Source organism: Pavona decussata, unplaced genomic scaffold (assembly GCF_977016875.1).
Source record: "Pavona decussata unplaced genomic scaffold, jaPavDecu1.1 SCAFFOLD_84, whole genome shotgun sequence".
Lineage (NCBI taxonomy): Eukaryota > Metazoa > Cnidaria > Anthozoa > Scleractinia > Agariciidae > Pavona > Pavona decussata.
In genome coordinates, this window is record NW_028145502.1 from 5,244,260 (window position 1) to 5,268,673 (window position 24,414).

At 37.7% G+C, this 24,414-nt stretch overlaps 3 protein-coding genes and 1 long non-coding RNA gene across 4 annotated transcripts in view; 1 reads left to right on the top strand and 3 right to left on the bottom strand.

Annotated features, from left to right (window-relative positions):
• Positions 1-24,414, bottom strand: part of LOC146475584 (uncharacterized) — an 873,425-nt gene that overhangs the window by 769,879 nt on the left and 79,132 nt on the right. The gene's annotated exons all lie outside the window — the stretch shown is intronic.
• The window catches only part of LOC146475606 (uncharacterized), a 78,455-nt gene that overhangs the window by 34,279 nt on the left and 19,762 nt on the right, over positions 1-24,414 (bottom strand). The gene's annotated exons all lie outside the window — the stretch shown is intronic.
• Positions 4,920-7,628, bottom strand: LOC146475607 (uncharacterized). The gene has a single exon (XM_085115968.1). It carries the CDS (start codon positions 7,539-7,541, stop codon positions 5,103-5,105), a length of 2,439 nt encoding a protein of 812 aa, XP_084972094.1. The 5' UTR covers positions 7,542-7,628; the 3' UTR covers positions 4,920-5,102.
• Positions 11,352-19,110, top strand: LOC146475608 (uncharacterized). Its single transcript, XR_014865923.1, has 3 exons — positions 11,352-11,441; positions 18,781-19,012; positions 19,095-19,110. It is a non-coding gene; the product is annotated as an uncharacterized LOC146475608 (long non-coding RNA).

The window sequence follows — 24,414 nt, forward strand, 5'->3', positions numbered from 1 at the left end:
GCTACACTATTTGAGTTCATTCATTTGTAACGGTCGCTACTCTCCGTTTGATTTAGCCCTATTTTAGTCAAAAAGGAATATTCGGCGAGGGTAACACAACTTGAGGTTTTTTGTCTGATTACTTTTTCTATTTCACCATATTGCCACATTTGATAGCCCACCCGTACAGCGTTAGTTTTCTTAAGAAGTAGTAACGTATGCGATGCGGAACTTCGTCTTTACGTGACCCTCGAGTGGCAAAGGAAAGAACATAAAATTGTGAATTACAAGGACGGAGCATGATAGAGGGCTTGCGTAATCGTTTCTTGCAGCTTCGTCGCCCGCTATTTTAAGATTGCGCCATTCTTTTGTTTTAGTTCATCCTCTCATATCACGCTACCCTATCTTTGAAGAAAAATACAACTGCTTGTAGTCTTGCTTTTTGTGGTTTGTGATTTTTACCTGTTACGACATCATTTTTCTTTGTGCAATTCCAATAAAATATGAACAATTTTTGCTTTGGACAACACAAGCAGTTTTATGAGCGGCATCTTACGATAACATTTTTAAAAGCAGAAACATTTAATGTTGTCACCTGTATTCGAAGATCGTTCTGTGGCTTGTTTGGCTCTTATTATTATTGTTAATGACATAGTTGTATAAGCTAATACAGGTTTGTTTGCCCGGATGCTATAGCCAAAATAATTAAGCTAAAGAAAGTTTTAAAAAATTAGATTGTTATTCCCTGAATTTACTAGCTGTTGTTGGAGTTACAAAAATGCTACCTGCATTTTCCTTTTTTGCATTCTAAACCACATATTTTGCCTTCCGAAAACAAAAAGTTTTAGTTTTCCGGTGATCAAAATTTTGAGCAGGCATTTTGCCGAAGAACCTTTGGGTTTCCCTATTTCATGTTGTTTATTACTTGTATTTGTCATAGTAATGGAAAATTTATTGATCTCTTTCTTGTTAAAAAATTATTTGTAATCGATTGCGAAGTATCGATATTAAATATATGAAATTTTGAGTTTTCAGTTTTGTTTTCAGTTAGACTAGTATCTAACATCACATTACATTCACTATAGTAAGCTTTCCTCGAACTTTTTGATGAGGTGCATTCATCTTGAACGAATCTTTTCTCACGTCTCCAAGCGAATGATATGAACACCATACATATTAGGAGATGTGGAGGCCATGTTAGATGTTACAACAAAATAAATAGGGAATATTTTCATTTAACTTTTAATTACTTTCGAAATATACCTTACCACTGAAAATCTTTGGAAGCAACGACAATTGGTGTTCCTGTGCTCTCCCTTTTTAAAGTGAAAGAATTCGTTAGGTTGGTCAATAGGAAAGTGGTGCCAGGGTATCGCCTGATTCAAGGAAAAAACCGGACTTTTCCAGGGACAAGTACCCGCTTATAATAAGCGCTTGATGGCGTCCGTTGTACTTACATTGGAATAGTATCGGTTAATTGTCATCATATACGTAATGTGAATACAGAGGACGAATGTATTCGCACGGAAAGTTAGTGCCAAAAAAATTATTTTATTAATCAATTGTTGCATTGATAACAATGTTGATTTTTTAGGAAGCCCACAATGTATCCCATGTGTCGCTCATGTTTTCTTTATACTCGCTTGCTTTTCCTCTCCTCTTTTGTCTGGAGCATCAGCGGGATAAAATAAAAACATCAACCCCATAAAATCACACAACACCGCACAATATAAGTGAAGTTTTCTTGTCTAGCTCATTATAACATAGGTTTGTATCAGAAACATTCTACATTTATGGAGTATTTCCCCCGTAGCTAAAATCAAACGAAGATCAGCGGTCGTTACAAAAGTGTGAGATCAAATAACGTGCGACTTTTAACAGTTCGTATTGACTGCTTGTGCTTAAAACAAAGCCGAACCAATCAACAATCAGGAGATTGAACATTTTTCTTAGAAGTTTTTCCGGGCTTTTTAGCAAGCATCACTGAGTTTTAGAAGGTTGGACCTCTCTTGCTTTTAGGCTATAAAGATTAGGAGACAATCAGCCGCTCTCAAGCACTACAGGTTTTACCCTCCCTTTCCAATGCCAATGTCTCTCCCCCTTCATATACACTCGATTGCAAAAACGTTGACACCTAAAAAGCATAAACGGTGAACGATGAGACCCAACGGATTTGTGAGTAGTGTCTGAACAATAACCTTATTTCCATAATCAATAATTTACCATTCTCATTTCTTGCAAGAAAGAATACAGTGCTGACTTAATTATATCGAATTAAATTTTCTACCAAATATTGCTTAAGTTCATTGAATGATTTGAACTTAGGAAAATCGCGATATCACTCAAATTTAGCCCTTGTTGGCCAGCTTGGACACTTTAAGGAAAGCTTGGACAGTATCCATCATTCACCACGTGCAACTAATTTGGTCCAGTCAACCGTCGCACGAGAATAGAATATTACGCAAATAAATTTAGTACACTTATACCCATAAAGCCATTGGGCTTCATCGTTCACGGTTTATTCTTTTTAGGTGTCAACGTTTTTGCAATCGAGTGTATACCAAGTCGAAATACGATTTAATATTGGAATTTTCAGTCTTGATACTGCATACAATAGATTTGACCGGCTTTATCAATTTCCAGTATCAGAAGTATCTCTTCTCTCTCTCTTTTTTTTTTCCCTTTCTTTTCTTTTTCTTTTTCTATTTTCTTTAGTGTTCTTTAGTTATAATGTTTCCTTTCACTTTCTTCTCGCAAATAGATGTGCTCTTTTTCCCCTAAACATTATAACAAAAAAATGTCAACGCAGCTCATTTTGGGCAAGATACGTTAGCCACTTCCGTTCGATGGTAGTGACTAGCCGTCAGGTTTCCATCAGTTATTATACTTGTCAATCAAAACAGTGATTCTCAAACATTGTATATATACAATGCCTCTATTAGATATTATAATGTTACGCAGTTTCCTTCCGAATGAGTTAGATAATGTGTTAGTTTATCAGAAAACAACAGATGTTTATTTGCAATAAGGAAATGGAATGCAAGATAGTGTCATATGTTTGATCATTATAAGTCAACTATTAAATGCGATTAAGAAAACTTTATCTTATATGCAGAAATACAAAGGAAAGTAAAGCTAACAAGGCTGTGTCGAAACAATGGACGAACGTAACAGAAACCTTTGCAAAATGAGGACTTTTTCAGCAGTTCTGAGAATCGTGCTTACATATCGAAGTACTAAGACAATCTTTAGCTTTTATTATTTTTTTTTTCATTCCGTTTTTCGGTGTTAAACCTTTCGCTGCAGCTCTTGCCCAGCGATCTATTTTACCGCTAAGGTGATTACCTTGGAATGAAATTAATATTTGTTTCCAGTATTTACATTTAAGAATGACTTCGTTTGGTCATTTGTTGCCAGGTAGTGTGGTAACAGAAACAATATAGATGACAAAGAGTTAAAAAAAAAGGTTATGCATAAAATGCATAAAGCATAAACAGCAATAAAAGATAACATTAAGCACATTATTAATCAGTATTGAACCAAAACGTTTCTTGCAAGCGTGTTCACAGTATCACTATTTTCAGTCCCGAAATGATGGGCAAGCTCGTATTTCCGGGAATGACTCATTTTTTTGTTGTCAATTTTTTTTCTAAAAAACTTTAAAACATAAATAGGATAATAGCTAAGTAAAATTACCAAGATAACAAAAATTGCTCATGGTGCTCGTTTAGGATAAAATAATAATTTAGTAATTGGCTGGCTTAGCTTCTAGGAACACATCCTGATTCCAGTGTGCGCTCTCGCGCCAGACGCGCGTTAATGACGCTAAATTTATGCGCAGCAAAAATGCACAATGCAATCCAGTGGAATTACCTAAACTTTATGGTGTGACATTAAGCATTTAGCAATAACATTAGGCAACGCATGTGCGGTTCTGTTTTCCGATGTTCACAGCATGTTTAATTTAATCCACTTGCGATAACTTATCATACCGTCTTGCTATCATTTTCATACACTCACCACTGGTTTATAAGCCAATTTTAGATCACGCAGTTTGACCTTAACACATTCTGTACAATGACCACAATGAGGACTCTAAATTTTATCTCAACAATCAAAGGAGAAGGAAGCTGGACTGTCAGACTTGTTCCAAGGTAGAAGAATCAAAGCGTTCTATGGTTACGAGAAACAGTTGATGGTCTTAAAATTGCAAACAAGAAAGTTACCCACTTCCTTTAATAACCAAATATCATACAACTTGATTACAACCACGGTAAAGCACGGGTCTTAATGTATCCTTTCAGTCCCCAATCTTCCCAATACATCCACCTGGAATGCTGAGAATGCACTCAGTATATGGTACAAGAACGCATTTATATTGAGAAAGAGCAAAATAAAACATTCCTCTGTGTTGGACTTACAGTTCTTGAAGGTAAACCAGGGAAGAGAAAATGCCCTCTGGTAAATCCTGCAGCTGGTTATTGTGTAAATATCTGCAATTTACAACGTTTAAATGTTAGTTAATAGTCCTTACTGCTCAATCATCTTGCTAAGTTTTGTAATCTGCGAAAGGCTCACGTGAAACAAATCAATGTTTATTGTCAAACCTCGTAGGAAGAGCTTCACGCTTCTAACAACCCTCAGCTTAACACTATGACACAATAATAATAATATTTTCTCTTTGTTGCATGATTATTAATAGAGCTATAAAACATAATAAAGAATCACGTCTTTGGAAATCTCATGGCAGACGCACGAGTGACATGCTCAAGAATGCATAGTAGCGAACTGCGGAGGGAGATCTTAAGGCCATGAACCACAGCTGGGTCACTATTGAGAAGTCAGACAATGGTGAAAGACATTTGTTGCTGCCTTAAATCTCCAGCCGACATACTGGGAATGAATTAATTAACTAATTAATTAATGAACTAACTAATTAATTTGACTATAAAAAATTGCGATAAAACATTTCGTAAAAACATTATAAAAAGGTTAAAAAACACGACGTTTCGATGTACATTACATCATTATCAAGTGAAATTAAAAATGCAAGATTGCGGCTATAAATACAAAAATGGACAATAGATATTAATTAAAATAGTAGCATTGAAGAATGCTACCGGTTAAACAAAAAGTTTCGCACGTATAGAGTCCGTTTGAGTGTTCAAGCAAGGCTTAAGTTTCTTGATGTACAGCATTTCAAATACCAAACAATCAAATCTGCTCTGACACTTTCTCAAGATGTTAAAATGGCCCTGATTCAATAGGTGTTTGCTCCCGTGAGCTTCAAGAAAATGTTTGCCAATTGCCGAGTTCTTGTGCTCAGCAACGCGTTGAAAAAGGTGTCTGGCTGTATAGCCGACATAATCTGCATCGCACAGATCACACGAAAAATAGTAAACAACGCATTGCTGATTCACAATCGACGGCTTAACTTCCCTAGGCTTAAGATCATGTTCTAATTTCCTACTAACAAAAACTGGCTGCAATATGGGGCCAATCTTATTACTTAGGTCGTTAAATTGCCTGCGAACCGCATTGGCAGCTACTTGATCCTTAAAAGGAAGGATAATTCTGATCTTACGACCGCCTTCAGGCTTCTCTTCCGCTGCCTGTTCCGATACATTACGAAGAAAATTACTAATGATGGAATCTATGAGAGCCCTAGGATAATCTAGGCGACTGAAAATTGAGCGCAATTTGTTACATTCTAAATTGAAAGCTTCTGTTGTGGAACATAGAGCGTACGCGCGATGTAACATTGTTTTCACTAAAGACACCTTGTATCGTTTGTCGGTATGGCTATGGTAATGCAAGAGTAAGCCACTGTTCGTTTGTTTCCTGTAAACTTGAGTTTCAAGTTTAGTCCCACACTTGATGATTTCAATGCCAATAAAAGGAATCCTACCACTGACAGGGAGTTCCATTGTAAATTTCATGCTGGGATGGAGACCATTCAGAGTATTGAGAAACTCAGAGGCAGCGTCACCACTAGGCATTTTAGCCAGGGTATCATCCACGTAACGTTTGTACAGGTCAGGCATCAGACCATCACGGGAGAGCTTCTCTTCCAGGTGACACATAAAAACATTAGCCATCAGAGGACCAAGAGGGGAGCCCATGGCCACCCCATCAGTCTGTTCGTACAAAAGACCATTGAACTGGAAAAGCTGGTTGGTTGTAGCAATTTCCAGTAATTTGGCAAGCTGATCCTTCTGCAAGTTAAGGCCGTAGGTCTTGTTGAACCAATCGTTGGTGAACGCTTTGTGGACTAGGATGTTAATCGTCTCACTCAAAGGTACGTTGGTGAAAAGTGATGTCACATCATAGGAGACTAAGATGTCATCCTCATTCACGGAAATGGTACGGATTTCATCAGCAAAAGCAAAGGCATCAGTGATTGTGTAGTCATTGATGGAGAGTGGCTTAAGTTTCTCTTCGAGCCATTTGGCGAGATTGTAATTGTAGGCGCCAGTTGCTGATAAAATGGGTCTCATACTCAGTGTGGCTTTATGGGTCTTCGGAAGGCCATACAAGTGTGACAATCTGGAACTCTTCGGAGAAAGCGAGTTAGCGATCTCTTCAGGTAGAATTTGACGTAAGGCTGTGCGCAACTCTTTTTCTTTCTGTAAGAGCGGGTGGAAATGTTGAGCTGGACGTCCACGCCTCTTTGGTCGCTTTTCATCAACATGTACGAACTTAGAAGTGTTATCGATTGAAGCAGCGCTTAGAAGACGGATGTATTCGGTTTTGTCCATTACCACTACGCCAGAACCTTTATCAGGCTTGGTGATTATGATGTCGTCACGTTTCTTCAAGCGATTAAGAGCATTCAAAAGAGCCTTTGGTGGTTTGGGGCTTGTACGATGGATATAGTTCAAGGCGATTGAGCGTAGAGTTGAGCTTGCCAGTTCCTTCTCAGAATCATCCAACAACGGCTCTATTTTCCAATATGCTTTCTCAAAGCTCGCATGTATGTCGATGGGCGAGACCTTTTGTGGTACTGAAAACTTCAGACCTCTGCAGATAAGAAGCTTCTCGAAGAACGTAAGGCGATAAGAAGATAGGTTGTTTATATGCTCATTGACATCAAGCTTCTTTGATATTAATCGCGAGATTTTGCTGACATGGCCCTTCATCATTTCTTCGTACTGGTTGTTGCGTAGAACACTCAATGTTCGCAAGATGGCGATGAAGCGAAGCAAAGAGCATTTATCTCGGAGATCTTTGTAAGCATTCTGTACTTCTTCTCTGAGGTGTTTGAGCTGGGAGAGTTTGAAACTCAATTCCTCTTCGATGACATCCTTTTGATAAGTTTCTGAAGATTTCTTCCATTTGCGTGCTCTTGTACGGTCGACTTGTGCGAAAGTTGGTGTAACACCAAAGTTCAAACATAAACGTAAAAATTCAATGGCGCCTTCGCATTTGATGAGGCGTTGACTACACTTTTCAAGACGTCTGAAAAAGTGCAGTTGGTTATCGCGTTTGAGTATACGAAGAAGCAAAGACTTAGAAAAACATTTGACTATAAAAAATTGCGATAAAACATTTCGTAAAAACATTATAAAAAGGTTAAAAAACACGACGTTTCGATGTACATTACATCATTATCAAGTGAAATTAAAAATGCAAGATTGCGGCTATAAATACAAAAATGGACAATAGATATTAATTAAAATAGTAGCACTGTCAGTGGTAGGATTCCTTTTATTGGCATTGAAATCATCAAGTGTGGAACTAAACTTGAAACTCAAGTTTACAGGAAACAAACGAACAGTGGCTTACTCTTGCATTACCATAGCCATACCGACAAACGATACAAGGTGTCTTTAGTGAAAACAATGTTACATCGCGCGTACGCTCTATGTTCCACAACAGAAGCTTTCAATTTAGAATGTAACAAATTGCGCTCAATTTTCAGTCGCCTAGATTATCCTAGGGCTCTCATAGATTCCATCATTAGTAATTTTCTTCGTAATGTATCGGAACAGGCAGCGGAAGAGAAGCCTGAAGGCGGTCGTAAGATCAGAATTATCCTTCCTTTTAAGGATCAAGTAGCTGCCAATGCGGTTCGCAGGCAATTTAACGACCTAAGTAATAAGATTGGCCCCATATTGCAGCCAGTTTTTGTTAGTAGGAAATTAGAACATGATCTTAAGCCTAGGGAAGTTAAGCCGTCGATTGTGAATCAGCAATGCGTTGTTTACTATTTTTCGTGTGATCTGTGCGATGCAGATTATGTCGGCTATACAGCCAGACACCTTTTTCAACGCGTTGCTGAGCACAAGAACTCGGCAATTGGCAAACATTTTCTTGAAGCTCACGGGAGCAAACACCTATTGAATCAGGGCCATTTTAACATCTTGAGAAAGTGTCAGAGCAGATTTGATTGTTTGGTATTTGAAATGCTGTACATCAAGAAACTTAAGCCTTGCTTGAACACTCAAACGGACTCTATACGTGCGAAACTTTTTGTTTAACCGGTAGCATTCTTCAATGCTACTATTTTAATTAATATCTATTGTCCATTTTTGTATTTATAGCCGCAATCTTGCATTTTTAATTTCACTTGATAATGATGTAATGTACATCGAAACGTCGTGTTTTTTAACCTTTTTATAATGTTTTTACGAAATGTTTTATCGCAATTTTTTATAGTCAAATGTCTTTCTAAGTCTTTGCTTCTTCGTATAACTAATTAATTAACTTATTATTTAACTAGCTAACTAACAAACTAACTTACAAACTAACCAACTAACTAACTAAATTAAATAACTAACTTACAAGCTAACTAAATAACTAATTGTAAAACGAAAGATTCGCTGTGTATAAAACAGTTTCTTTCTCAGTGAGGAGACGAAGACGGAAAATACTGTTGAAAAAAGAATGCACAGCTGAATCCCAGTTTTACAAAGGAAAGATGTAGAGGCTAGGATTACACTACAAACCTACAGTTATTTTCGTTATTTTCATCTTTTCACCCGTTGCAAGTGAAAAATTCTATCGGGTGTTGTCGTATACTTAAACTTCGACGTTTACATAGTGATTAATCTAATTTTACCCAAAGAAATAAGAGGAAATGCGTCAAATCTTCAAAACACGCGGCTTTCCCGATTCTATTGTCAATACCGACCGACACCGCTCTCAAGAAATCAATCGATAGTCAACACTCAGATTTCAATTTCCTATGACTATTGTCCACGTAACTACGCAATGAAAAGCATTATTTTGACTACAGTTGCATCTTCTCTTTCCCTTGTTTTCTCAACTGGAGTTTTTCGACCAAAATCCTTTTTTCTTATTTTGTATTTTGAGCCTCGTGAAGGGGAAGTCGGGTGAAGGTCTAGCGCTAAACTAGAAACTCCTTTGCTCAGTTGCATTTCGCCCCTGATTACTGGCAGTGTCTATGATTCTTGGGATCGTTGTCTTACACTCTATAGCTGGGGTAGTTCACTCATCTTTATTTTAACTTTATTTCATTTACTCCCCTTAAATTTAAAAACCTCATGTTTAAAACTGAAACCCTTTAAAGGGTTAATTGCTGGCTATTAACTTTTAAGTTAACTTTTAAGTTAATAGCCAGTGATTAATGTTACCACGGGTATTAAAATTTTTGGGTAGCAAAAAACCCTCAATATTTTGATTTTAAACCACATAAGTCGAACCAAATTTTCAATTTAAAACATTTTTGCCATTTTTATCATATCATTTATAATCATATAATAGTTCTTTTAAGTTATCTATTCATCCGTATATATTTGATTTATTTTATTAACCTTTATTGAGCTGGCCAGAATACTGCTTTACTGTAATCACCCTCTCAACTTATCTTTAATCTCTATTTATTAAATATGTAACAATTTTTCTTTTGTTCTCACAACCCTTCCCCTCCCCCAACCCTCATTTTGACACCAATAATGCCACAAAAGTTGCTAGTGAATCTATCCGATTGAATTGTCAATGTGAAACGGTGCTTTCTTTCTTTCTTTTATACCCAAACAGATTGCGGGAGAGGTAATTACACCAGCTGCTATAAACAAGTTAATATTAAGCATATGACACTTAAACGTTGAGGGAAAAATACTTCGAAAATAATTTATTTGACGGCACCAAATCGACTGTTTTTAAACCCCTATCTGCAAATGTGAAAGTTGAGATCGTATTCTCTGATCGGAATGATGGCAGATTGGTTTATTATAGCGAGCGCAATATGGTGTGAGTGCCAAAACTGCCGAGCAGCCGGCAGGGGGGTGGGGGAGAAAGACATTTAACCCCTTCTCTTTCACGCTATAAAACCTGACAAGGGCTCCCAGGTTGCGCTCGCTATTTAAAACTAAGACGGTGGCTGCTCAATCGAAATATGATTTGTCGACAATCACACAAAAAAAGAAGGCATTGTAAACAGTCTTATCACGATGTACAGGCCCGCAAATGATTCCGGCCCGCAAATGATCCCCGGACCGGAAATGATCCCCAAATTGAACCGCAAATGATCCTGGGACGGGAAATGATCCCCAGATTGGACCGCAAATGATCCCCGATCGCCTCACCATAGATATAGAATGGAATGGACTCAAATTTCGACACTTCGACACATTTATACACTTCTTTTTTTTTTTCTTTTTATTACCAGTCGTTATATTAAGCTATCTGGATGCAAATTTTACAACTTTAAAAATTATAATGTAGCAGCTCAGTGCAACAAAACAATTTACTTTATATAAACTGGAACATACATGTCAGTTGTTCACTGGGGTGTGTCGCCTGAGAACAATAAGCAATTGGATGCGTCACCTGTGCTTCGTGATCCAGCTAACTCTGATATCTTCAGAGGAAGATTTTAAACTCGGCCATTTTTATCTCGGGTGTATACGTATCGCCAGTAATCGCGTGTGTCTCCTTAGCTTTGCCGTGTTTAATACTTGCTGCATATCGACGATAACTTTATTTTACTCCGGATTTTTCAATTATTCGGAGGTTTTTGACTGAACCGGAAAAAATCGACTGCACGCAGTGAGTGTATGTTGATTGCTGTGAAGTTTTTACAACCGGTGAGACTCGTATTGCACCGAAAATGTGGTTTTAAACTGTCAATAGTACTCCCGTAAACAATAGAGGCCTCCTGTAGTGATCGAGAAAAAAATTGGATAACAAAATCAGTTGTGTAGGCATGCGGCTTGCCATGGAGGAGGGACAATGGTGTTCTGCAGGTCTATGCCGAGGACAGTGTGTTTTGTCAAAAAAAAAATAAAGAAAGACTGGGAGTCCGATTAGCGGCAAAACGAAAGCGAAAGACAAAATCAACATATTACACGATAACGTATTGGACGCGACCGAGGCTAAAACGTTATGCTTAAGACTAAGATCCGATTAAGCCTGGTTTACACGTACGACGCAAGCATAAGAATAAGCACAAGCACAAGCACAAGGATGTTTACACGTGCGATAAGCATAAGCATAATGTGACATACGCAAGCGCAGAAGCAGACCAATTAGGCGCAAGCGCGCAGCCGGGCTGCCTTTTAGCGCGAGATTTGATTCCAACAATGCGGAAAATGGTAACGCATGAGTAACTAGATTGTACGCTGACAACTTGTCACTCTTTTTCACTTTCCTTTCCTTGCGCTTATGCTTATGCTTGCGTCGTCCCGGTTTACACGTACGACGCAACGACGCAAGCATAAGCACAAGCACAAGAGAATGGAAATCGTTCCATTCTCTTGTGCTTGTTGCTTATGCTTACGTCGTTGCGTCGTACGTGTAAACCGGGACGACGTAAGCATAAGCACAAGCGCAAGCACAAGGCGCTTATGCTTGCGTCGCACAGGTTTACACGTAGGTTTCTTGTGCTTATGCTTGTGCTTATGCTTATGCTTGCGTCGTACGTGTAAACCAGGCTTTAAGAACAAAGGCGACGATAGTGGGTGTTGACCGCCATCTGAAGTGCATTGACCGATTCTCCTTCCTTTTTCGAAAAAAAGAAAAACTTGCGAAAGTCTTAACTGACCCGTTTTTTTTTTTTTTTTTTTTTTAATTTGGAAGAGTTTCGTACAATTTGTGCACATTTTAGGCATTGTACTAATGGTATAAGTAAATCACATGTATGTTACAGTTTATAGGTAAATTGTTCTGTTGCACTGTGTTGCTATATTATAATTTTTAAAGTTGAGAAATTTGCATGCAGATAGTTTAAATATAACGACTGATGTTATTAAAAATATATATATATGAATTCTATAAAGTTTAAATCCACTGTCCAAATTTGAGTCCATTCCATTCTATATTTATGGTAAGGCGATCGGGGATCATTTGTGGTCCAATATGGGGATCATTTCCCGTTCGGGGATCGTTTGCGGTTCAATTTGGGGGATCATGTCCGGTCCGAGGATGATTTGCGGGCCTGTATCACTAGGTGAGCTTATGACAAGAATCGACGTTAAAATTCTGTCATGTTCTTTAAAAGGCAGCCATCTACGATCCGTAATCAGTTTCACGATTTTTCAATACCGTTGAATATTAGGAATTTTTTTTCAAACAAACGTTGACAATAAAATTTCTGAGATCTTTCCAGTCAAAATGAGATAAAATGAATTACAGGAAACATTAACCTCCACCCTGTCCCCTTTCCCCCTCCCACCGCCGTAATCTCAGGTTTTGTAAAAAGAAATATTCTCAGAAATAGAGGCTACAATAGGTTTTCTTGCAAATTTCGTCAAGTTATTAACCTTAATATCGAATAATATACGAGAGACATGCTATTGAATCAGGAATTACCATAACCTGGAACATAGTGTTGCCGAAACACATTAGCCTCAAAAACACCAGATGATTTAATAAAATATACCTTTATGATACAGTATGACCACTGATTAGCTAACCGTCTTACCCATGGACCAAGCTTTTTCTGCAAATCATTATACTATTCTCATGGCCGACTGCAGGCTTTTCTATGGTACAGCCCCTACGTACCAGCGAAACGCTCCACTTCAAGAGGAAAAATCCAACGTTTTGACGCGCCAGATCGGAGTAAAAATGTTCGGATGCCGGTGACGCTAAAAGCTGGAAGGGTGGAACGGCGAAATGGGGAATGGCGGAAAATCACCCCAAATTCTAAAGCGAGGAAAGACGGAAAATCACCCCATTAGAAAATAAAACTCCCAGGGAATTAATCAACATGGACCGAAAAAAATGATCTCAAAAGACTCCTCTAAAGTTAGCGGTATTTAGCAGCTTCAGCTTAAATTAAACGGCGCGTTAACACTGCAAGAAATCAGGGGCAAGAAATCAAGATCTTGCAAGACAGCAAACCAGCAAAGTTTTGTCAACAAAATTACATGAATATACTCGCCTCTCCAGACAATAACAAGTCCTATTTATTCAATAGCTAACTTTTTTCGTTTGTTTTACAACGTCAAGTGAGCGAAACGTTTTAGGTAAATTGCAAAAAACCAAGTGTCGTCACGCAGGATCGGAGTAAAATGTTTTCACTTCAAGATTCTGCCAGTCGATTTGTTTCTCCCGCTGCTAGACGTCTTGGTGTTTCTCCCGCTGTCGGTCACATAAATTGACTTTGTATCAGTGTTCTCTTCAAAAGATCTTTTTGTTTTCTTAATTAAAGCAGTTGGCGATGCAACTTCCCGCCAAACAAACGCGGGTCGCAGCACGGCTTCACACACCTAAGTTTTCCTGTGGCTGCGTACGGTCGTACGTACGGGCGTACGGATGGACAAAAGTGACGTCATAACCAAACCAAAATTTCTCGCATTCACGGTTTACCAAATTCTTTTAGCTATGGGGCTCCGCACGCACGCCTCCGGAGTGCGGAGCTCCGCTAATATTTGTTTCCAGTATTTACATTTAAAAATGACTTCATTTGGGCATTTGTTGCCAGGTAGTGTGGTAACAGAAACAATATAGATGACAAAGAGTTAAAAAAAAAAGGTTATGCATAAAATGTATAAAGCATAAAAAGCAATAAAAGATAACATTAAGCACATTATTAATCAGTATTGAACCAAAACGTTTCTTGCAAGCGTGTTCACAGTATCACTATTTTCAGTCCCGAAATGATGGGCAAGCTCGTATTTCCGGGAATGACTCATTTTTTTGTTGTCAATTTTTTTTCTAAAAAACCTTAAAACATAAATAGGATAATAGCTAAATAAAATTACCAAGATAATAAAAATTGCTCATGGTGCTCGTTTAGGATAAAATAATAATTTAGTAATCGGCTGGCTTAGCTTCTAGGAACACATCCTGATTCCGGTGTGCGCTCTCGCGCCAGACGCGCGTTAATGACGCTAAATTTATGCGCAGAAAAAATGCACAATGCAATCCAGTGGAATTACCTAAACTTTATGGTGTGACATTAAGCATTTAGCAATAACATTAGGCAACGCATGTGCGGTTCTGTTTTCCGATGTTCCCAGCATGTTTAATTTAATCCACTTGCGATAACTCATCATACCGTCTTGCTATCATTTTCATACACTCACCACTGGTTTATAAGCCAATTTCAGATCACGCAGTTTGACCTTAAAACATTCTGTACAAAGACCACGATGAGGACTCTAAATTTTATCTCAACAATCAAAGGAGAAGGAAGCTGGACTGTCAGACTTGTTCCAAGGTAGAAGAATCAAAGCGTTCTATGGTTACGAGAAACAGTTGATGGTCTTAAAATTGCAAACAAGAAAGTTACTCACTTCCTTTAATAACCAAATATCATACAACTTGATTACAACCACGGTAAAGCACAGGTCTTAATGTATCCTTTCAGTCCTCAATCCTCCCAATACATCCACCTGGAATGCTGAGAATGCACTCAGTATATGGTACAAGAACGCATTTATATTGAGAAAGAGCAAAATAAAACATTCGTCTGTGTGGTACTTACAGTTCTTGAAGGTAAACCAGGGAAGAGAAAATACCCTCTGGTAAACCCTGTAGCTGGTTATTGTGTAAATATCTGCAATTTACAACGTTTAAATGTTAGTTAATAGTCCTTACTGCTCAATCATCTTGCTAAGTTTTGTAATCTGTGAAAGGCTCACGTGAAACAAATCAATGTTTATTGTCAAACTTCGTAGGAAGAGCTTCACGCTTCTAACAGCCCTCAACATTACACTATGACACAATAATAATAATAATAATATTTTTTCTTTGTTGCATGATTATTAATAGAGCTATAAAACATAATAAAGAATCACTTCTTTGGAAATCTCATGGCAGACGCACGAGTGACAGGCTCAAGAATGCATAGTAGCGAACTGCGGAGGGAGATCTTAAGGCCATGAACCACAGCTGGGTCACTATTGAGAAGTCAGACAATGGTGAAAGACATTTGTTGCTGCCTTAAATCTCCAGCCGACATACTGGGAATGAATTAATTAACTAATTAATTAATGAACTAACTAATTAATTAACTTATTATTTAACTAGCTAACTAACAAACTAACTTACAAACTAACCAACTAACTAACTAAATTAAATAACTAACTTACAAGCTAACTAAATAACTAATTGTAAAACGAAAGATTCGCTGTGTATAAAACAGTTTCTTTCTCAGTGAGGAGATGAAGACGGAAATACTGCTGAAAAAAGAATGCACAGCTGAATCCCAGTTTTACAAAGGAAAGATGTAAAGGCTAGGATTACACTACAAACCTACAGTTATTTTCGTTATTTTCATCTTTTCACCCGTTGCAAGTGAAAAATTCTATCGGGTATTGTCGTATACTTAAACTTCGACGTTTATATAGTGATTAATCTAATTTTACCCAAACAAATAAAAGGAAATGCGCCAAATCTGCAAAACACACGGCTATCCCGATTCTATTGTCAATGCCGACCGACACCGCTCTCAAGAAATCGATCGACAGTCAACACTCAGATTTCAATTCTCTATGACTATTGTCCACGTAACTACGCAATGGAAAGCATTATTTTGACTACAGTTGCATCTTCTCTTTCCCTTGTTTTCTCAACTGGATTTTTTCGACCAAAATTTTTTTTCTTATTTTGTATTTTGAGCCTCGTGAAGGGGAAGTCGGGTGAAGGTCTAGCGCTAAACTAGAAACTCCTTTGCTCAGTTGCATTTCGCCCCTGATTACTGGCAGTGTCTATGATTCTTGGGGTCGTTGTCTTACACTCTATAGCTGGGGTAGTTCACTCATCTTCATTTTAACTTTTTTTTTATTTACTCCCCTTAAATTTAAAAACCTCATGTTTTAATCTGAAACCCTCTAAAGGGTTAATTGCTGGCTATTAACTTTTAAGTTAATAGCCAGTGATTAATGTTGCCACGGGTATTAAAATTTTTGGGTAGCAAACATCCCTCAAAATTTTGATTTTAAACCACATAAGTCGAACTAAATTTTTAATTGAAAACATTTTTGTCATTTTTATCATATCATTTATAATCATATAATAGTTCTTTTGACTTATCTTTTCATTCGTATATACTTGATTTATTTTATTAACCTTAATTGAGCTGGCCAGAATACTGCTTTACTGTAATCACCCTCTCAACTTAACTTTAATCTCTATCTATAGGTGGTTTTCAACTCACACAGTGAAAAAATAAAATCCTCAACCATTCAATAGATAAAGTCAAGAAATTGATATGTTGTAGAAGAGTGATATATAAACAACGTGTGAAAGCCAGTGGGCTGTGCAATATCTCCTAATCGAGTTATTCGAGAAAATGTACCACGGAAAATTACAGAGTTTAGTATGGGACGCCATTTTGGTGCCCTGTCTGATGGGCACCAACATGGCGGCCGGAAACCAGCAAAAACATCTGGAGTTTACCTTGGCTTTTTCAAAGCCTTTCTTCTAGCTGCTGAACTTTCACACATTGACATTAACGCTTCTATTACATGTTAGCTGATCAGACCTAAAAAGAACACGAGGCGAATCGATGTTTTCATGTACGTGACATGTTTAGAGCAGCAATCCTTCTGTCACGCACTGCGCAAAAATCTAAAATTCAAACTGCTCTATTTTCAAAACAAAGAATGCTATCCTGCTGAAAACAAGCAAGCCGATGGAAATTTAGATTTTCTTCTATGTGATGAAGATAAAAACCCAAACTTGTGTTTAGTTATGAATTTCAGTTTTTTATGACGTCATGTGAAAACCAAGTATTTTATATGTAACAATTTTTCTTTTGTTCTCACAACCCTTCCCCTCCCCCAACCCTCATTTTGACACCAATAATGCCACAAAAGTAACTAGTGAATCTATCCGATTGTATTGTCAATGTGAAACGGTGCTTTCTTTCTTTCTTTTATACCCAAGCAGATTGCGGGAGAGGTAATTACACCAGCTGCTATAAACAAGTTAATATTAAGCATATGACGCTTAAACGTTGAGGGAAAAATAACTTAAAAATAATTTATTAAAAAAATAATTTATTTGACGGCACCAAATCGACTGTTTTTAAACCCCTATCTGCCAAATGTGAAAGTAGAGATCGTATTCTCTGATCGAAATGATGGCAGCTTGGTTTATTATAGCGAGCGCAATATGGTGTAAGTGCCAAAACTGCCGAGCAGCCGGCAGGGGGGTGGGGGAGAAAGACATTTAACCCCTTCTCCTCCACGCTATAAAACCTGACAAGGGCTCCCAGGTTGCGCTCGCTATTTAAAACTAAGACGGTGGCTGCTCAATCGAAATATGATTCGTCGACAATCACACAAAAAAAGAAGGCATTGTAAACAGTCTTATCACGATGTACAGGCCCGCAAATGATCCCCGGACCGGAAATGATCCCCAAATTGAACCGCAAATGATCCTGCATGGGACGGGAAATGATCCCCAGATTGGACCGCAAATGATCCCCGATCGCCTCACCATAGATATAGAATGGAATGGACTCAAATTTCGACACTTCGACACATTTATACACTTCTTTTTTTTTGTTTTTATTACCAGTCGTTATATTAAGCTATCTGGATTCAAATTTTACAACTTTAAAAATTATAATGTAGCAGCTCAGTGCAACAAAACAATTTACTTTATATAAACTGGAACATACATGCCAGTTGTTCTCTGGGGTGTGTCGCCTGAAAACAATAAGCAATTGGATGCGTCACCTGTGCTTCGTGATCCAGCTAACTCTGATATCTTCAGAGGAAGATTTTAAACTCGGCCATTTTTATTTCGGGTGTATACGTATCGCCAGTTATCGCGTGTGTCTCCTTAGCTTGGCGTGTTTAATACTTGCTGCATATCGACGATAACTTTATTTTACTCCGGATTTTTCAATAGTTCTGAGGTTTTTGACTGAACCGGAAAAAATCGACTGCACGCAGTGAGTGAATGTTGATTGCTGTGAAGTTTTTACAACCGGTGAGACTCGTATTGCGCCGAAAATGTGGTTTTAAACTGTCAACAGTACTCCCGTAAACAATAGAGGCCTCCTGTAGTGATCGAGGAAAAAATTGGATGGCAAAATCGGTTGTTTAGGCATGCGGCTTGCCATGGAGGGGGACAATGGTCTTCTGCAGGTCTATGCCGAGGACAGTGTGTTTTGTCAATAAAATAAGGAAAGACTGGGAGTCCGACCAGCGGCAAAACGAAAGCGAAAGACAAAATCAACATATTACACGATAACGTATTGGACGCGACCGAGGCTAAAACGTTATGCTTAAGACTAAGATACGATTAAGCCTGGTTTACACGTACGACGCAAGCATAAGAATAAGCACAAGCACAAGCACAAGCACAAGGATGTTTACACGTGCGATAAGCATAAGCATAACGTGACATACGCAAGCGCAGAAGCAAACCAATTAGGCGCAATCGCGCAGCCGGGCTGCCTTTTAGCGCGAGATTTGATTCCAACATGGCGGAAAATGGCAACGCATGAGTAACTAGATTGTACGCTGACAACTTGTCACTGTTTTTCACTTTCCTTTCCTTGCGCTTATGCTTATGCTTGCGTCGTCCCGGTTTACACGTACGACGCAACGACGCAAGCATAAGCACAAGCACAAGAGAATGGAAATCGTTCCATTCTCTTGTGCTTGTTGCTTATGCTTACGTCGTTGCGTCGTACGTGTAAACCGGGACGACGCAAGCATAAGCACAAGCACAAGCGCAAGCACAAGGCGCTTGTGCTTGCGTCAAACCGGTTTACACGTAGGTTTCTTGTGCTTATGCTTGTGCTTATGCTTATGCTTGCGTCGTACGTGTAAACCAGGCTTTAAGAACAAAGGCGACGATAGTGGGTGTTGACCGCCATCTGAAGTGCATTGACCGATTCTCCTTTCTTTTTCGAAAAAAAGAAAAACTTGCGAAAGTCTTAACTGACCCGTTTTTTTTTTTTTAATTTGGAAGAGTCTCGTACAATTTGTGCACATTTTAGGCATTGTACTAATCGTATAACTAAATCATATACATGTATGGATACTATGCCAGTCTGTTTCGGTGACTTTAAGAAATGTGCTGTAAATTTTTTTTCAAATGACTTGAGCTTGTCCACCGATTTGAAATTGGCCACTGTTTATTAAAAAATAATGATTCATGTTAAGCTGTGTTTGAGTAATCTATGAATATGCAGATTAAGAACAGTTTTAAAACTAGTGATGAAAAAGTGATGAAACACTAGGGATGAAAACCTGATGAAACACTGGTGACTTTAAACTGGTGTTTCAGTGAGTTTCAAAGTCATCCACCTGACCCGAATGGGGCGCTCTTGTTGGCTTATAACATCATGAATTATTAATGAAGAATAATCAACATTCAGGAGAATTGTCAAGGCTGAGACAGAGGAAAACCAGTTAATTCCCGCCAGTCGAAAATGTCTGGATAAGAGCATACGTAAAAATACGTCTCTCCTAGAAATCATGTTAACGATTTTACTGATCTGTAGAGTCAAATTGTGGACAACCGATACTCTTGTGTTAATAATTTGCGATTTATGTTTTCCTTATTACCGGCAGATTATATCCTTTCAATTTATTTCTACAAGCACATTAGTAAAAGAGCGACATGCTTATACGTTTAAGATGAGCCTTCCCACTGTAGATTCGAATAATGTTCACAACGGTTTCGCCAAAACGTATTGGGGGTAGTATCTGATGTCAGCCCTCATGGTTCTTTTGCATTAGGATTATCGGTAGCTTACAAGTAAAAGGTTATTGTCGTTTTTCAAAGATCCTCTTTAGAATGAAATATACACGTTGCAGCTTAACTGAATCTTTAAAACTTAAAAAAAGAAAACAAAAAGAAAAAAAGAGTTTTGATTTTTTTTTTATTTCGGCAGTTCCTCTGCTCCTCTTCTGCCACCCTTTTAAGCCTTACTGCAGAAATTTAGAAATCAATTTGGTCTTTTCTTTTTTTAAAATCAACAAATTTTTGGGCATAAAAGAATCTATCCCAAGCGAGCTCCGTTCTTGCGTTGAATTAATGTTTTTGTAAGTGGGCTGTAATGCCTGTTACGTCGGCGAAACCAGCTTTTTTTCCACTCTTGTAAGATCGTTAGCACTTAGCTACTGATGAGGCCTCTCTGGTATTCAAACACTTAAAAGATTCTAAACAATGCCATAGTTTACGTTCGCCTGATTCTTTCAATATTCTCCATCATGCTTCCACCAATTATCAACTCAAGATCAAAGAAGTTCTCATTGTTTTTTAAATAAAATTGGCAATAGAATGTCTGAGATATTACCAGTCAAAATACGATAAAACGAATTCCAGTAACAATTTACGGTCAGACTGAATATTGGTCTTAATATTGTTTTTCAGATAATGTTTGGAAACAAACCACAAGGAGTATATTAAAAGTATGACAATATCAAAAGATACGGCTGACAGCAACCCCTTTTCCTATACACGCCCCTCCCCCCCCCCCCCCCCCTCCCCACCCGACCCATAACGACTTAGTGAAAATCAAGCAAGCAGGGCGGATTCACAGGAGGAAGTGAAGGAATCGACCAACAAACACATACATGATCCTGAACTTGCAGCCATATGGGAGACATTAGTAAGAATCGAACCAAAGGCCAATTTCCTGTTTAACGAGAAGAAAACCTTGCAGCGGGAAGCTACGTGATAGCCTTGAATTCACGCAGAGCAAGATTGAGGAGATAGTTACAATTTAATCAGCTTTGCAAGAAGAAAAAAATTTGAAATGACGAAGAACGACATCTCACTAAAAAAAGAAGAGGTAAAGAAAAAAGTGGTGCAACTGGAAAATGTCTTCGCATGTTATCCTTCAGTAGAATTATGAAAATAACAATATTGAATTTCGAACGAGGCCTTTAAGGAGGCTCGAGGCAGTTTTTTAGGACTTAGAGCGGAAGTTTTGAAATTACGATCTCGCATACAAGATAAACTTCGATATCCTTCATACTACATCATAATTTCAACATATGATCAAAGTTTATTTTCTCATCGGTTTCCAAGCAACAGCTATTACCATAGAAACGGTAGCGCATAGCCTCTCATTTTAAACATTGTCGATTATCTCGAAATCTAGTCAGACACTTTATGACGAAACGTTAGGGATTTAAACTACTCAATCTAGACAACTTGTAGGCGAAATTAGAAAAAAATCTGTAAGAGCGTTTTCAAGTAAATAATGAATCAATTTTTATGGGGTGATTTTGTTTTTTCCAGCATTTTCACCAATATCTCTGACAAAATACAACTTGATACTTTGTCTTTTCTGTTTAAGGGTCTTTCCTCATAGCAAAACATTCTAAATGTATATTGAGCTTCATGGGTGTCTCCGATTTTAAGATATTTATGTTTAAAATCAGTGAAAATAAAGCGCAGATGAATAAAAAAGTTCCTACTTTGCATAAATCGAGATATCTTTAAAATGCCGCCACAGGTTTTTCTGTTAAATTACAAGCGGTTAAAGTAATAATTCTTTTCGATATCTACGCAAGTTTTAGGCCCAGGAACTGAAATTGGTGTTAGATAAGAAGGCTGAATCGTGCTCAAGTTTCAGTCGTTATTCCCTTTCTCCGAACAAGAATTTTATTTTGCTTGTCCCGGTCTATTTCACTTCTATTCACGTGTTTTGAATATTTATCATAACGTGAAGTCGTACAAAAGGTACAATTTACAATGGAAGACTTGAGAAGCAGGAGCATATATTTTTTTAAATTGTACCTTTTGCACGACTTCACGTAATTATAAATATTCACAGCACGTGAATATCAGTGGAATAGACCGAAACAAACAAAATAAAACTCTTGTTCGGAGAAAGCGAATAATGACTGAAACTTGACCAAGATTCAACCTTCTTATCTAACACCCGGGTTTCGGTTCTTGAGTCTAAAAATTGCGTGAGTATCGAAAAGAATTGTTACTCTAACCACTTGTAATTTAACAGAATAATCTGCTGGGGTATTTTAAAGATATCTCGATTTATGCAAAGTAGGAACTTTTTCATTCATCTGCGCTTTATTTTAACTGTTTTCAAACATAAATATCTTAAAATCGGAGACACCCATGAAGCTCAATATACATGTTTTGCTATGAGCAATGACCTTTTAACAGAAAAGACAAAGTGTCAAGTTGTATTTTGTCAGAGATATTGGTGAAAATGCTGGAATAAACAAAATCACCACATAAAAATTGATTCATTAGTTACTTGAACACGCTCTTACAGATTTTTTTCTAATTTCGCCTACAAATTGTCTAGATTGAGTAGTTTAAATCCCTAAGTTTCGTCATAAAGTGTCTGACTAGATTTCGAGATAATAGACAATGTTTAAAATGAGAGGTTATGCGCTTCCGTTTCTATGGTAATAGCTGTTGCTTGGAAACCGATGAGAAAATGAACTTTGATCATATGTTGAAATTATGACGTAATATGAAGGAGATCAAAGTTTATCTTGTATACGAGATTGTAATTTCAAAACTTCCACCCTAAGTCCAAAAAAACTGCCTCGAGCCTCCTTGACTACTGTTAAAATTAAAGGTTAAAAATTCGGCATCACCAGGGCTTAGAAAATATTCGGCCTACAGCTTATACCGAAATTAATGTGAAGTAAAATGTGTGGAAAGTGTAGTAATGGGGCAAAGTATATAAAATGTATGAGAGGCATAAATACAAATATGAATAAAATAAAGTACGAGTGTCACAGAACAAAGAGTCTCAGTCCAGATGTACTAAAATAGTCATTTAAACAAAACTGGTCCGTGAATTCGCTATATTCTTCTCGGGCGTTGAGGGTAGGTTGGTACTTTCTGATGGAAAGTACTTCGAATAGGCGTAGATTTTCGGGGTAGTTTTCTTGCACAATGGTATTAATTTCAATGCCACTATAGTCTTTGTTTTATTATATAGAGATGTGTTTCTTCACGGTGGAATTCTCGTTATTGAGGTGTTCTCTTATAAGATACTGGATGAAACGTGTAGTGCTACCGATGTATTGTTGATTGCAGTTGTTAAATGTGATTTCGTAGACGACGTTTCTTTATTAGTACAAGTTGGTTTTAGAAATGGGGCACTTGTCTCTGGTGCATGTACTTTCCGTGGTGTTGTGGGAGAAAGCTCGTCTGAGGGTGTGTAATCTGTAGACAACACATACCGCTTTTTTTTTCTAAAAAAAGGATTAGTGATCCTGTGGTTTATATTAGCCGTTTTGAGATGTACGGAATCTTGAGGTATGACCATGCTGTGTTGGTGGGTCGAGAGTCTCTTTCATGGCTCTGGGGACGCTTTGTTTGGTGTATGCGTTCTTTGGATATCCGTTCAGACGGAGAATGTCATCGAATAAGTTTTGCTTCTTTGTTGTTGTTATCAGTGAGGAGGAACGTTAACTATCCCCGATACGTTTCCGCACATTGCGAATGAAAGTGATCATTGATTTCTTGGGTATGGCTAATTGATGGTTAACAAATAACGCGTTTTTAGCTGTTCTTTTTTTCTCTCGTAAAATTAGAAAAGCGCTTTTGCTATTTTTGGATGTGGTAATTTTAAATTCGAGTTGTGACAGCGAGAGGCCATTGGGTGTTGTTTCCGTTTTATCGATTTCAAACTTTAATCTGGGTTGTAGACTGTTCATTATATGGTGAAATTAATCTACCATTTCTTCACTAATTGTCTAAAGCAAAAAGTCTTCTACACATTTTCTATAGAGGGGGGGGGGGGGGATTATTTAGAAAAAAATTATTAACTACAGACAACTTCAGGTTGTTCACATCTGATTTGTGTTACACTATTCTAGCAACGAACAGATGACGACCATAGTCACAATCTTACAATAGGGGTACAACTTCAATATGGGATTTGGTTCTTCTTTGTTGTAATCTTTTTAAAATTTGTTTTTTCGTCTCAATAAAGTTGTTATAAATGAATGAATGAATGAATGAATGAATGAATGAATGAATGAATGAATGAATGAATGAATGAATGAATGAATGAATGAATGAGTGAGTGAGTGAGTGAGTGAATGAATGAATGAATGA

Coding starts and splice junctions, on each gene's coding strand:
- LOC146475607 (XM_085115968.1), bottom strand. CDS start 7,541: ATGTTTTTACGAAATGTTTTATCGCAATTTTTTATAGTCAAATGTTTT.